This window comes from Panicum virgatum, chromosome 8K (genome assembly GCF_016808335.1).
Source record: "Panicum virgatum strain AP13 chromosome 8K, P.virgatum_v5, whole genome shotgun sequence".
Taxonomy (NCBI): domain Eukaryota; kingdom Viridiplantae; phylum Streptophyta; class Magnoliopsida; order Poales; family Poaceae; genus Panicum; species Panicum virgatum.
Window position 1 is genome coordinate 22,625,621 of NC_053143.1, and position 15,601 is coordinate 22,641,221.

The window sequence follows — 15,601 nt, forward strand, 5'->3', positions numbered from 1 at the left end:
GAATGAGCACTTGTGCAACTTGTGGTGTGTCTTCAAATGAACCCCCTTTCATATTTATAGTAGGGAGCTATTGGAGTGCGCTTGTCATTTGTGGGTGCACCGATCTTGTCCTAGGTCGGTTGCACCTGCAAGTGGTCGCTTTGATTTGTGTAAGCATGAATTCTGTGATCTGATTTGTCGACGTAACTTGGATCATAAGGTGCTTGTAACTTGTATTTCTGCTTAATTTCCAACATTGCATATTTTTCAGAGCATATTGGGTTTTAGCATTATTTTAGATATAATTATGTGTAATAAATACAAACTCTCTAGATTTTCTGTTCAAATTAATGATTAAAAATAGTCCGTAGCAAGCGTCAACAATGACTAACGTGAACGGGCTTACAAGCTTTTTTTTCTCGATATATGTCTCACCCCCTCACCCGCTCCTAAAAATGTCACTTTAAGCGCCCCTACAAATGACATTTTCAGGGACGGGTCATCCTCTCACCCACCCTTAAAAATAGGCGTCATTTTCAAGGGAGTGTGAAGCGGTGACCCGCTCCTGAAAATAATTTTCTAGGGGCTGGTCGGTTGCTACAGTAACCCCACTCCATGTTTAACAACGAGTTACATTTTGACCCGCCACTAAAAGAAATCAGAATATTACTACAAATTATTTTTGTAGTAGTGAGATAGAAATGTGCTTGGCAAGTCTAGTAACATCACGAAGTTTGCGGGCACTCATGGAACATGCATTTTTCCACTCATCAAACATCGAACACAAATCATCGAGAGAAACATCAGAACAAAAAACAGTACACATGTCCATGTCATGTGCTAGAATTTCAAACACAGTCACGACATATGCTATCCAACAACTTTGGACAGAATTCTACATAGAACATGGACTAGGCAGAAGAAATCAGTTTTGGGAGCCTGAATCATCAGAAGACGTACTCTGGCAGCTGCAGAGGGAATGGAGCAATCTTGACAGAAAATTGATTATCATCAGGTTGGTGGTGCCTTGAGACAGAAAGAAAAATGTCACAATAAAGGTGTGAAAGAAACAAATGCTTATGTTTGGCATATTCTATTATCTATTGACATCAATATACAAAGATTACAACAATAGTCAAACTTCTATATGTCATCAATCAACAGAGACTGAAACTCAAATCTTGTATTGTTATTTATTTTAAAATTTCCTTATGGAAGCTTCACCAACGGAAATTACCTCAGTGGAATGAATATGAGAGATCCCTCCATGGTCGCCGGTAACTTTGACACTAATATGTAATTCCCATACTTAAACTCATCTGGAGCATCCTTTACCAATAGACCACTGTACTGAAGACAGCCAACAGAGATGTAAATGTAATATACACAATTTAATAGAACTGTTGTATGCACTTGCATGACTTCATATTTGAGTATCGTCGCTTTCAGCTTACCTCTGTATCATCATGAAAGACATCATTTCCTGTACGAATAATTAGGCTACATGATTGAAACTGGGAGGAAGAGTAGCACTTGCCATCGACAATGCATGCATCAGGAAGTGATACGCGAATAAAGTAATAGTAAACATATTTGCATGGATCACCGTGGACAGAAGAATCTTCTGGAACAAAAACAGCAGATGCACGGACCTGTAATTTTTTCACAGATATCAGTAGCAGCCATTGCTGTTTGGAAAAATTATGTATCATCCTCACTAAAAAACTAATCTGAAGGTCCCTGATGTAGTCTCATGTGGATACTGTACACCTGAGCACGTGCACTGTTATAACACATTTTCAGGTACCTATATCATTTTTTCATTAAAAGGAAATGATCTAGCTTTATGTGAAAACTTAATACAGCCACCTTCAACTCAAGTGAGCAAGATTTTATTTCAGTTTTTAGTTTGTTTCAGGCATCGCATTTCAGCATTATGTCCACTGGTACAATGAGACACAGCTTTGCCCATAATATTTCCATTCCAAGATTCCAACAATGTTTATGCATTAGTCTTGTTGAAGTTGCGTATCCGCTTCAGGGGATACTTATGCTTTTGTCACTTCTTTCAAATCTACATTCTACAGGTGTGCATTATAGCTGAGAAGAGCATCAATATTCTTTACAATGTACCAAACTGACAGATGTACATGACAAATTTTTTTTCCTGATATCTCTTCAAATCATTCTTAATATACATCAATTAGGGTACCATGTGCCATGTGGTGTCAAATTTAGTTGATTCCTAAGAATGGGAGGGAAACAATATGCTGCAACTGCATATTATTCTAGTTAATTCATAGAAAAAAACAAATTGCTTCAGTTGTGATTTGGCACAAAGGCAAAGGCAATTATAATTCAATCAGTCAAATCAAGCGGGAGCATTGAAACAGAGGAACACAACAACATTACCTTTATACCATGTGTAACTGCGGTTGAACAGGTAGGTGGTGTTTCTGGATACAAACTGATGTGTCTTGCGTCCCTTCTGAAGTTAGAAATCTGCACCTTGACCAGGCCACTCTGTAGTTTCCTAAGGTGCTCCTCCAGCCACAAAAGGAGCATCTTGTGGCATATCGTTATTATCTGTGTGCAGCCTTATTAGTGAACTAGGTACACATGGCATCATTTCGCCATTCAATTTAAAATTGTTGGTGACAACGTAGAGTTGGCCACTCAGACAATCAAGGAGAAATGTTTTTGCTTCAAAAGAAGAATCAGCAACTACGATGTAGTTAGATCTCCTAATGGCACCATTGTCTGAGCAGAGCAACTTGGCACCCTCAACAGCTTGCTTGAGAGGTAACAAGTGCACATTAACCATATCATGGTAGAACTCATAGCCTCCAATGATGCCACACGATTCCAGGTCATTTCTCCAAAGCTGACCATTACAGAAGCGGTACAATAACTTTGTGGGTATAGGGAGCTGAAAACCAAGATCGTACTCTGCTATTCTTATCTCAGTATCAGAAAGACCTTCAGCTAGCGTTTCAAGTGCGTCCGGAAAGAATTCAGAAAGCCAGCTTTTTAACAGTGTCCAGAACATTTTTACCCTTTTTACTAGTGGCAAGTGATACATGCGAAATGATCGCAACCAAGATACGTATGTTGCCTGACAAAAATTTTACAAACATTTGGCACATGTATTAAAAAAGGGAAACCGAAGACAATACTGAAAAAAAAGGGTAAAGACAATACTGAAAACATGGCTGGTTTTCTCAATTCAGCGCTTGTTTCATAAAAACTGAATAGCACAGCGTATTGAACTGGATCAGTAGCCTTCATGCTAGGCAAGTAGACAATTTGCAATTCAATGTACCCAAGAACTAATAAAGGATTATTTTCAGGCATTAAAGTTGATCCTAATCATTCTCTCTTCTGCAGAAATTTAATCCTATGAAACATGATCCCATTCATTTGATATGAGAATCCTATTCGTGGTGCGCATAACTCTTCAAAATTAATTTATGTACACCAAGCACATTAGGACATATTTATCTCCGGTGCCAAATTGAAGCAATCATGTAAGTTCAGTTTTTCATGGAACGTAATTGTAAAAGAAAAACCAGGCACACATTTTTAGTATGTTGTGAATAATGAAAGTTCTTTGTCCCATCATTTATGTTTTGTAGCAAGAATTTCTATTTACTTTTATAATTACTTTAAACTCTTCATGAAGCTGATACAGCAAGCCAAATCATTGATTGGTCCTTGTGATCTAAGTATCTAACGTAGTATAGCTAATATATAGGTGTCAAAATTCTCAGTCCCAAATTTCTATTCTTTTTTAGACAATGGGAAAAAGAGTTCCCGGCTTTAACCTCAGCAAGAGGCTACAGCCAATACAAAGTTTGCAGACCAAATTTCTATTCTACAATTGATTTTCTATGTCCCTAAATACCGACACTAAAAACCTAACTAATATATTCTATCTAAATACGGAAACTGCAAAAACTAACTAGTATTCTGATTTCTGGATCGAATCTTAAATCTGATTTTGGGAACACCTGAAAGGGCTCAATATCTTTGGTTGATGATGACATAACTAGGCATGATGGAGGAAGCCGCAGCCATCAGAGAGTACCTTGAAGGAGGGGAGCACGCGGCCTTCAGGGTCCACTGGAGCATCGATGCCAATGTCGTCAGTACAGAACCGTCGCCACCGCTTCTCGGAGGATGCGGCAGCGTGGAGAGTCTTGCTGGCGCAGGCTAGCGAAGCGGCGCCGCGAGGACCGGCCCTCGCAATGACTGTCGCCAAGGCGACCGGCGGCAGGTTCTCCAGCGCCGACGGCGTCGCGTGGGCGTGGCGCAGCGTTGGCCGCCGTTTCGCTGGCGACGGCATCGATGCACCTGCACCTGCCGGGTGGGATTTGCGTTTTCCTATTTGGCGATGTAGGGTTTTTGGCAGCGCTCGCAGTTAAAAACTGAAAACTGACGTGTCAACGTTTTGTAGGTGACCCGGGCGGAGTACGTTGCCACATGAGTCAAGAATTTTTTAATTATTTAACTTAACTAATGGAGTGCTACGTGACTGTGCGGCACGTATTTAGTTTTCTTTCATTAACCAACAATATCATTTATTTCTTTTCCTTCCATAAACAATAATGTTAATTATTATCCTTCCAAAATAATAATGCAAATTATAAGTGAATGCATGTGCAATGGAAAGTAAAGTGTAATACACGGGTACAAGAGTTGGGTATATAAAATTGCTGGTATAAAAAATATTAGGATTTTGATGAAAATATTTTTATTCTATCGAAAAATAGGACCACACTCCCTTTCGTCAAACCTCTAGCCCTGACAAATGTGACCTCTACGAGGGCTATATGTTGGGCCTAATCTTGGTAAAAAAAATAGCTCCAATTATTTTAACTTTTATAGTATATAGATATAGAATACATAGATTATAGTATAGACAGATTGATCCGCGCCCCTGTTTTGCTACCGGTGATCAAAAATATAGTTTCATAATAATAAACAAAGCATCTGAAACACATGATATTTTAAACGGGCTTGCTAGCATCCGGAGGTCTAAGAGAACATGTTCCCATCGGGTCACTACTAGAATCCTCCGGTTTCCCTAGAGCTTGAATTCCTAGGGAAAGACAAGAAAACAGTAGAAAAACAGTTTACCGAGGGGTATTCCGTAGGGAACGATTCCTAGGGATGAGTTTGACGGGAAAGGCGGATGTGCCCTAAGATCCCACTGTGAAGCCGTAGGGTATTCCTCTTTCCCTAAGATTTTGACTCGTAGGGAAAAATATTGACATGGCAGCCACCATCCTACATGGAAAGGTAATTTCCCTAGGAATTTGATTCTAAGGGAGCTTTCTCGCACTGCCAGATGTAACCCTCTATTCAGGTAGTCAATTAAATATTGTTTTTAGTTTAATTTGAATTTGATTCAAATTCAAATTTGAGTCAAATTGAAAATATGAATAGCAAATAAAAATAAACAAGTATGAATCAAAAATTGAAAAAAAATCCGACCGCAACATCTCCTCTTGTTTCATGCACCATCGCAAACCTAGTCACATCATCACAAAATGAATAGGGAAGAAGAAAATACGAAACAATTGTATAGCACGGCTGCAGCAATTGCAGTGAACTGTTGCAACGTCCAAAAAGAAAACACTAGAAACACCTTATGACTTAGCACAACAACATTCGAAAAAAATTGTTGAAACAATTTAGGCTCCGATAGGGCTCCTGTTAGAATAATAGCGCAAAAGCGATAATCGAAGAATGCAAAACCAAATCACAAGGTCACACAAACGAGATCGACACCGAGACATAATATTTTTAACGAGGTTCGATGATGTGTCTACATCCTCAGAGCATGACTACGGACACTCCTTCCCAAAATCAGCAGCTACATTGGCATCTAAGCACCACCGCGCCGCCGCCCACACCTGCCGCCAAGTCGTCTCACAGTTACACGGTAGTGCCCTCATATTTATGGGCCCTAGAGATACAAAGTATGGCCCAAACTATATCCATAATCTACCAAATTACAACTCAAGCCCAATTATAATCAAATTGTACACATATTCGACACAAAATCCAACAAATTCCATCTTGGCGAATATGAACGCCACCTTGAAGTCATCCATGCTCGAACCTTCGTGTACCGGACTAGAGTCGTCTCCTTTTGCTGCTCACTTAGAACAGTCCGACGATGCCAATCTCGCCGCCTCGCCGACCTTCAAACAGAACACCACCACTGTTGCAATATCATCCATGACTCTGCCACAACGATTCTCATCATCTTGTATTGGTGTGTACTTGACTTCTCTCCAATCATAACTGTCTTGCCTTCCCGCATGACACTCAAGGTCTTCTTATCAGGCACCGCCTGATACAACCATCCTTGAGTAGAGTATGGATTACTCATCTCAACTTGGATATGGATAGATATATATGGATAATGCCTGTTTTACCCACGTACTTGTTAGTTCTTTTCTATTCTCCTATGCTCTGTAGCTCCGCTCTTGGTGTGAGGCCCACGTATCTGTGTACATACACCGCTTTGCACATAGTAGCTGCCGGTTATACTGAGTCATCTCCAACAAATTTTAGTCAACTTTGATAAAATTTTATAGTGTGAACGCAGTTTTATTTTCAGGTCTGGCTCTAAATGTGGGACCCACGTATAGTTCTAGCCACACTATTTTACGCAGAGTAACTGTCAATCATACTGAGTCATCTCTAATAAATTTCAGTCAATTTTGATAAAATTTTAGTGTGAACACGAGGTTTTATTTTCAGAGTTCGACTCTATCTGGAGCCCACGTATAGGTCTGGTCATACTGCTTTCCACAGAGTAGCTGTCAATAATACTGAATCATTTTTAACAAATTTCAATGAATTTTAATAAAATTTTATAGTGTGAACATAATATTTTATTTCTAGAGTCCGGCTTTTGATGTGAGATCCATTTCAACTCACCCCACTTGCAGGTTTATTGCTTACCTATTAGATTATTCATACCCATTGGCCAATTATTCGGAAAAAAATTCTGTGGAGGCGGGCAAACCCCGCACGGTGCGGCCCCGTCTGGATCTTTGCTGCGTGGACGAGCGAGAGCATGAAACGGCACCTTCCCTTTGGCTTGGCTCCGCGCTGAAAAAAAAGGCAATACGGCTCCGATTCCTTCAGTAGGCGGCTCAGCTTCCAGCTCGTTGCCACGATTGGCTTCCCCATCAGATCGTGGCCCCGGACATCGCGCCTCTTTGTTTACGAAATCATGTTTTGGTCTAATTACTAGAATATTTCTGAAACCATCACTCAATTAGATTGGTTTATTGTCATCACCCGATCCACTTCCAAGATGGTTAGTTTAATCATCCGTAGGGGCGACCCATATCATCTTGACTTGGTTCTGCTTAACTAAACTCATTTGGGATGAGTTTAATCCATTGCTCGACTAAATCAATTGGGCTGAGTTCATCCATTGCTTAAGTTAGGGGATAGAAACCAATTTGAGTTCAGACTTTTTGAACTACTGAAAGTTGGACAAGTCATTTTGAAGACTGCTAGAGTGTGAATGCATGCTGCAGGTTAAATGCTGCAAATTTATCTAAAGGGATTGCAACAAGTCTGACATATAGGCATTCAAACTGCAATGGAGAAGCTACATATTTAACCTATTGTCTAAAGCAGCAGCAGCAATAGGCATCAGTCATTTAACATCTAAATCAATGAACCAACAACAGCAGTATAGGAAACCTATTATCTAAATCTTTAAGCAATAAACATGAGAGCTGATGTCTCAAGGCAATCATATTTGTCAAAACTTGCTATAATCTCAGAATAATCTATCTTTTGTAACATATACATACATTGTACAATTTGAGAACTTGATCTTACAACAACAACACTAACAGCTTTGGTTCACTTTAAAAAAACATACAGAAACAATAAGATACTGCAATGCTGTCATCTGAAAGCCACCGTGATAAAGCATCTTCAAGAGTTCTTGTATCTTAGGTGAGTTTTCTAAAAAAGAAAAACAAGACAAAAAACCCTATCCAACAGAAACTCTATCTACTTCGTCTTCTATCCTCGTTTTCTGTCCAGAGGGTGCCGCTAGCCATTCCTTTTTGGATTTTGAAGAAACTGTTGGATTTCATCACTTTTTCGCTAGCTATTTTGTTTTACATAATAGCTAAATTAGGATTTTAGCTATTCATAAATATAAGAGCTCTTGGAAATGCTCTAAGCAAGAGGGAACTACATTGTCACTGTATCTGCTTGACAAAGTAGTCTTTACACAGAGGAACTATGCTTTCATCTCAGCTTGAACATTGTCAGTTATTTCAGCATCAAAAGATTAATTTTGCAGCCTCCTTTTCAGTCTGACTTCCCACTGCAACACTGATGCAATCGTTGGCCTGCTTCAACCATCATGGAGTGATCAGCCCTGCACAATATATGAAATAGGATGTGTCAAACACTGGATTAGGGCCCTGGATGATAACACTTATGAAAAAATTAGGCCTCAATTCCCAATCTAACCAAATAGAGGATCGGAAGGAGGTATGAGATTGTGCAAGTCAACCCTCATGCAAAGAACACGGAACAGAGGATTTACCATCGGCGTCCACACCCGCCGACGGCCAGACGCGGCCACTGCTGCGCAAGCGGACAGGCGCGCCCGTCGCCCGCCCGGCCCAGCCCCGCGGCGCCGCGGTCGCCTCCCCTCCGCCGCACCTCCTCCCCACCCGGCCGCCAAGCCCCACGTCGCCCACGGCCGTCTCCCCTCCGCCGCGCCTCCTTCCCGACCTGCACCACGACGCCCACGGTTGTCTCCCCTCCGCCGCGCCTCCTTCCCGACCTGCACCACGATGCCCGCGGCCGCCTCCCCTCCCTCTGCCGCGCTCAGCCTCGTCTCCCAATGTTGAGGCGCGATGTCCGCGGCCACGATCTGATGAGGAACGCAAGCGAGCAACAAATTGGAAGTCGATCGGGAAGCTCGTGGCAACAAGCTGGAAGCTGAGCCGCCTACCGTATTGCCTTTTTCCAGCGTGGAGCCAAGCCAAGGGGAGGTGTCATTCGATGCTCTCTCCCCAACGGCAACGTGACTGATTGCGGCCGAACAAAGTGCCATATAGGTTGTTTAGTATCTACTGCTATATCAAGTAACGAGCACACGGTTCCATATTTTACATTACTCCAACAAGGAGACAAAGATTGGTCCACCAAGCTAAGTACCTGGGAGAACCATCTACCACATAGATTACATTATTTCTCGCGACGGTCTTTAGAAGATGTACTCAGGCACCTCCAGAGGGAACGGAGCCACCATGACCTCAAACGGCTTCCCTTCAGGCCGGCTCAACCTTGCAAAAGAAAACAGAGGGGCAAATGATGAACACTGTGAGGCCTACGAATCATTATAGATCTCCAACCGGTCAAAAAAGGTAAGGTCATATAACCACATAACCTTACTGCAGAATCATAACATACTTGCCGGGCACAAACGAAAAAGAGCCCTCCACAGATCCAGGCCCTTTGGCCAGTGGCGTGCAGCTCTCGTAGACAAACTCATCCTGACCTGGTGACAGCACAGGATACTGCAGAGGACTAGCCCATTAGATGGATAAGCTATTTTTATCTTTCGAATGTACCTGAGCATTCAACAATAAATAATGTAGATTTGTTTTTCCTGATTTCTCCATACCTGTCCAATAACACCTTCTCCCCTCACATCAGAAACAACCCTGTCCCTTGATCGAATGGTCCAGTGGCGTGAATTAAGCTGGCATGAAGAATAGTACACGCCACCTAGCATGCAAGCCTCTGGAACTGACAGGCGAATTGAGTAAGTGTACATACAACTTCGCTGAGGGTCCCCAGGATGTTCTGGTACAAAGACAGCAGATCCGCGTACCTATCGATATCACACATATGTCAGAACAAAGCTGAAAAGAGATAAACCATGAGAATGGTATACATGATACAATACTGCTGCAGTTACAAAATTAGCGCATATGAAGAAAAAATTAGTCCACACACTACACGTGCAAAAGATAATTTTGGTAGATGAACCAAATGTGTTGCCATTGAAGTATAAGCATGAAGTAGAGGAAGTTATGACACCTTCAAGTTCAACTAAATGATTATGTAACTGTGCAGGGAGACAAGAATACAACCTTAACACCATTTGTCACAGCTGAAGTGCATGATGGAGGTGCTTCTGGATATAAGCTGATATACCTTGACTTCATCAGCATACGGGTTTTGATCATGCCATTCTGTAAACGTCTGAGATGCTCTTCTAACCACAGAAGTAATCCATCTTGGGGCAGATCATTATCAGTTAGCTTTATCAATGCTTTAGGCACACAAGGCAGCATTTCTCCTAATGGTAAGTTGTTTGTGCCAACATAAAGTTCACCATTTGAGCAATTCAGGAGAAATGTTTTTGGATTAAACCATGAAGTCGCCACTATAATGAGCTTGCGCCCACTGAAGACATCCGGGAACTCACGATAAAACTCTGTTGTCTCTTCAACTATTTGCTCAAGTGGTGATAAATGCACATTTACCCAATGATCATAAAACGCATAGCCCCCAATTATTCCATGAGTGGCAATGCGTTTATTTACTTCATGGTTTTCACTAAAAGGCAGCTGAGCATTGCAAAAGCGATACAACAGCTTTGTGGGCATAGGAAGCTTGAAACCAAGGTCATCCTCTGCTGATTTTAGTTGAGCTTCGGTAACACCTTTGCACAATGTTTTGGCTGCGTCAGGGAAGTTTTCAGACAACCATATTTTCATTGAACTCCAGAATTCTTTCACTCTCTTTACCAGAGGTAAAGGGTACATGCCAAAAGACTCCAACCACACTTTATACGCAACCTACAAAGGAGATTTAAGTTTGATGTAATGACACCAACAGATGTTTGGAATTTAAAATTCTAGATATAAGAAGAAATAACACCACAGATAAACACAACAACAACAACAACAACAACAACATAGCCTTTTGTCCCAAGCGAGTTGGGGTAGGCTAGAGATGAAACCCAAAAGACACAAAGGTCACGGTTCAGGCACGCTGATAGCTAGTCTCCAAGCGCTCCTATCCAAAACTACCTCTTCAGAGATATTCCAATCCTTAAGGTCTCTCTTAACCGACTCGTCCCAAGTCAGTTTAGGTCTACCTCTACCCCTCTTTACCTTATCGACACGCTTTAGAACCCCACTACGCACCGGCGCCTTAGGAGGCCTCCGTTGGATATGTCCAAACCATCTCAACCGATGTTGGGTAAGTTTCTCCTCAATTGGTGCCACCCCTACCCTTTCCCGAATAACTTCGTTCCGGACTCTATCCCTTCTTGTGTGCCCGCAAAACCACCGCAACATCCGCATCTCTGCTACACTCAGTTGCTGGATATGTCGCCTTTTTGTGGGCCAACATAAGTAAAAAATTGCAGGTTCATAAGTAACGAAGTCTAGAACTAAGAACTACACCATATGATTTCTCCCCTGGCTTGTTCCTTTAGAATTACTACGATGTGGAACAAACATTAGGGGTGCAAAAAACCAAACATTCACAACAGACAACAAATATAGCATGGAGATTGCATACCGTTGCCACCCTAATGACTTGCATGCTCCTTAGAACATGAATGAGAGGTTGTCAAGTGACTACTGCTTGTCCAATATCCTTAAATGTTCGTTTGGGTAGCTAAAATGCATCCTGATGCTTAGCCTAAATATCTTGCTTCCGAGAATCTATCATGTAAGAAGATTGAGGAACATCACGCAACACTGAGCAATAAGTTCAAGTGTTCACGAGGATGCAATTAAGAAATATATTCACTCAACTCAACAGTCAACACCACATGTAAAAATGCATAAGTCCCCACATGAACAACAGATATAATGGAATAAGATCGACTTCATCATGAAATTTGTGGTAATGGTCAGCCAGTCAAATACTCAATCTTTACGAAAACCAGCAGGAACAATTAGAAACATAATGAATTAATCCTTAGACACCTAGAAATATCACTACTGGTAATGCTTTAATAAATTTTGCATAGGCTTTCCCTTTTTTTATGCTGGCTCACTTTCAGATTTATCTCTGGCCACCCCAACTTTCTTGGAACTAAAATACTTGGTTGTTGTTGTTGTTGTTGTTGTTGTTGTTGTTGTTGTTGTTGTATAATAAACCAGCATTAGGTATAAAAGATGTAACAGTATCAAGTCATGACACAAGAACAGATGTATTGTCATACTCTAGTATCCCATACACACAATAGCTCCTGGATTCACATCCAAGATCATGAGATAACCACATAAGAATGTTTAGTCTCATGAATGCCATAGATGAAACCCTAGATACAGCTAAAACAATGGCACCATATTATTCCCACACACAACTTCGAAAGAGTATTCTACTCCCTCTCTAACAGCCTCAAATATTTTCCCTAGGGGCCTGCGAATTCCTTCCATGTATATTTACACAAGAATCTGCCACCAAAGAATAATAGTTTTCTTCAAGTTGATTCTACTAGCTTTGCATAACTTTGATTGGATTTGGTTTATGGACTCACGTGCTTGCAATTATAAAGGCGTGGAAAATGTCCCACTCCAAAATGAGGTAGAAGTACAACTAACAGATTAGGAGTCCTCTTGCAATTATAAAGTCCTGGAAAATGACCCACTCCAAAGTGAGGTATAAGTACTACTAATAACATTAGGAGAAGTCCAAGTAGGTTTTAGAAATATGAGTGGAAAACTTCTTCACGACATAATAGGAAGGGGGGATATGCCATGACACCCTAAATGTTGCTCTACCTGGTGAAACTTCCGTTTAAGGACAATCAAGGACGGAATTATTCTAAAAGTCTAGAACTCGATCCTTCAATCCTAATGGCATCATTGCGAGAAATAAAGTTCTTTTTGTTGCAGATAGTAAATGCTTATTTGTTTTCATACAAAGAGAAGAATGAATAAACAAGTTTTTCGTCTTTTAAACAAGGATATCATAACCTTTGCTGCATATAGATTTAGACTACTGTAAAATGTAAACGGGGTAGTTCATCACAACAGGAGGAAGATATAGTCCTTTGAAGATAATTGCACCACCGTGATTTTTGACATTACCCTTTTCACTATCATTTTCAAAGCTAATGCAATTCTCGTGCCTTCCAAACCCGATGTATTCTTGTACGTGAAACATTACAACCCAAATCTAATTACATGTCTACATTCTAAAAATGATAAAGCTGCTATCAAAACAGGTCCTAAGTGCTTGTCCCATCCATGGAAGAACTAAAAATCCAAAATGAGAAATTGACAAGCTCTGCAGCATCACCACTCTCATCCACTCCCTCACTTCTAAATTTGAAAATGGATTCCTCGCTCTGTATGAAATGAGCTCTACAATTCCAGCAACACCCCCCCCCCACCCCCTCCCCTACAAATAAAATAAAATCGTCCAATGTTCCTATCACAATTACCGAGCAGCATGAAGAAAACAAGAAACGATAACCGCGTCACGCAGAATGATCGCTCGCTCTTTGATTCCTGCAATTCTCTCTTTTTTTTTGAACCGAAAGATTCCTGCAATTCCAACAAAGGGGGGAAACAAAGAAACCAATCAATCAGAGCTAAGATCGGCTGACCTGGAACGACGGGAGCTGCTGGCCGTCGGGGTCCACGGGCGCGTCGAGCCCCAGGTCCTCTGCGCAGAAGCGGCGCCAGAGGGATTCGTCGGCGACGGCGGCGCGGAAGCGGGTGCTGGCGCAGGCGAGCGCCGCGGCGGGGCGCGCCCCGGCCTTGGAAATGATCGTGTCGAGGACGAGCCCCTCCATGCTTTCCAACCCCGCCGAGGCAGGCGGCGCTGCCTCCGGCGGCGACTGGGACGCCATCGGCGTGGCGGCGCGCTCCGGTGGTGGGGGGAATCCAGGAGGGGGTTTGTTGCTGCGGTGGTGGAAACGGAATGGGGAGGAGCTGACCAAGTACTGGGCAGGTTCCCCAAACCGTCGGTTACCGGTCAAACCGGTGCGGACCGGTTCCGGTTTGGTTTGATACGAAACTGGTCCAAATTCAAAATTTAAATTTAAATTCAAAAAATGAAAAATTTTCAAAAAATTCCTAAAAATACTTCAAGATGCGACAAATCTAATGGTGTCAAATTTTCTCAAAAATTCGTTCGTTTAGTATAGTTTGCGGGGATTTGAAGTTAAACAAAAAAACGTGCATACAAAAGTATACAAATACAATATAAAGTAGTACAAAAGAAGGGTTGGAGGGTTCATTTAGACTAAAATATTTTATACAAACATTTATTTAGTATACTTTGCGGGCATTTGAATTTAAACCAAAAAAGAAAAAAATTTGAATTTGACCGGTTACCAGTCAAACCGGCCGGTATACCGGTACAAACCGGTTGAACTGGGAAGTTTGAATTCAAATTTGAATTTGTCCGGTTCCGACCGGTAACCGGCCAAACCGGACCGGTATACCGGAACCGGAGGCCGGCGGTTACCGGTTAGCGGTCGGATAGTTTAACCATGGTACCGGGAGCTACGGTGGGCCCCGCCGGAGTAAAAGAACAGAGGGTCGGTGAGACATTTCTTGAAGATACTAGCGACAGAGGGTCGGTGAGACCGGGAAACGCGTAGCAAAATCGTTTGGTTTGGGCAGGGCGCTTAGGCCAGTCTCAGTCATTATCAAAAACTAAGAATCGATAATAAAGATAGTGATTACCAGTAGTCTTTCTGTTGGATCGATTATAATCTTCATTGGCCATGTTTGGATCCTCCGGCTAAAAAAATAGTCTCGAAGAATCTTGCTATTTTGAAGTACTAGATGTAGATTACCGACAAAACCTATTCTACAACTCCTAGGCTATTTTGTGAAACGAATCTAATTAGCCTAATTATTTTATAATTTACTATAGTGATGCTACAGTAAATAAATGCTAATCGTAGATTAACATACATCGTTAGATTCGTCATGCAAAATAGCCTAGGGTTCTGCAAATAGTTTTGTGCATAGACTTTATTTAATACTTCTAAATAGTAAGATTCTCTAGGTCTAAAAAATAGCTTTGGGATCCAAACAAACCCATTATAGTATTCGTGAAACAGTACATGGACCGAAATAGAAGAAAGTAAGAAACACCAGCAGAAGATCAAGGGAGATGAACTTTCCTGCTTTGAAGGAGACGACAAAGCAAATGCACGACAGCCTTTCTCAACTGAGGTCATGTTTAGTTTCAAAAAAAATTGTACAGGATCTGTCGCATGGAATTTTTGGACATATGCATGCAGCATTAAATGTAACTGAAATAATAACTAATTACACAGTATAATTGTTTCATACGAGATGAATCTTTCAAGACTAATTAGTCCGTGGTTGGACATTAATTGTCAAATAACAATAAATGTGCTACAATACTAAAATTTAAACTTTTTGCGAACTAAACAGCCTGTGTTGGGCCCGCATGCAGGGAAAAAAATGTGGTGGGATGTTGGAGGGAGGATTGGTGCATAGGTGGGAGTGGTGGTGCATTTCTGGTCGAGGGCTGGGACCTCGTCGTGGAGGAGGAGCCGTCGGTGCAGGAATCGATTAACCAAGGAGACCGAAGGGAAACT

At 41.6% G+C, this 15,601-nt stretch overlaps 3 protein-coding genes across 6 annotated transcripts; all 3 read right to left on the reverse strand.

Annotated features, from left to right (window-relative positions):
• Positions 1-634: 634 nt before the first annotated feature.
• On the reverse strand, positions 635-4,324 carry LOC120645564 (F-box protein SKIP16-like). Its single transcript, XM_039922346.1, has 5 exons — positions 4,067-4,324; positions 2,392-2,565; positions 1,434-1,631; positions 1,217-1,329; positions 635-1,005 (listed from the first exon to the last, which is right to left on the reverse strand). The coding sequence occupies exons 1-5, from the start codon at positions 4,322-4,324 to the stop codon at positions 927-929; spliced, it is 822 nt and encodes a 273-aa protein (XP_039778280.1). The 3' UTR covers positions 635-926.
• A 3,461-nt stretch (positions 4,325-7,785) lies between these two features.
• Positions 7,786-9,133, reverse strand: LOC120644213. Its single transcript, XM_039920776.1, has 3 exons — positions 8,993-9,133; positions 8,579-8,911; positions 7,786-8,407 (listed from the first exon to the last, which is right to left on the reverse strand). The coding sequence occupies exons 1-3, from the start codon at positions 9,092-9,094 to the stop codon at positions 8,402-8,404; spliced, it is 441 nt and encodes a 146-aa protein (XP_039776710.1). The 5' UTR covers positions 9,095-9,133; the 3' UTR covers positions 7,786-8,401.
• Positions 9,098-13,943, reverse strand: LOC120644212 (F-box protein SKIP16-like). 4 transcript variants are annotated; one of them, XR_005663502.1, is made up of 5 exons: positions 13,625-13,943; positions 10,140-10,850; positions 9,668-9,877; positions 9,454-9,570; positions 9,098-9,326 (listed from the first exon to the last, which is right to left on the reverse strand). XR_005663502.1 is itself a non-coding variant. In XM_039920774.1 (5 exons), exons 1-5 carry the CDS (start codon positions 13,868-13,870, stop codon positions 9,248-9,250), a joined length of 1,353 nt encoding a protein of 450 aa, XP_039776708.1. In that variant the 5' UTR covers positions 13,871-13,943; the 3' UTR covers positions 9,098-9,247. The 4 variants fall into 4 exon arrangements, 2 of the variants coding, with proteins under 2 accessions (XP_039776708.1, XP_039776709.1); XR_005663503.1 differs by having other exon boundaries at positions 9,431-9,570; XM_039920774.1 differs by having other exon boundaries at positions 9,454-9,560.
• Positions 13,944-15,601: the final 1,658 nt, after the last annotated feature.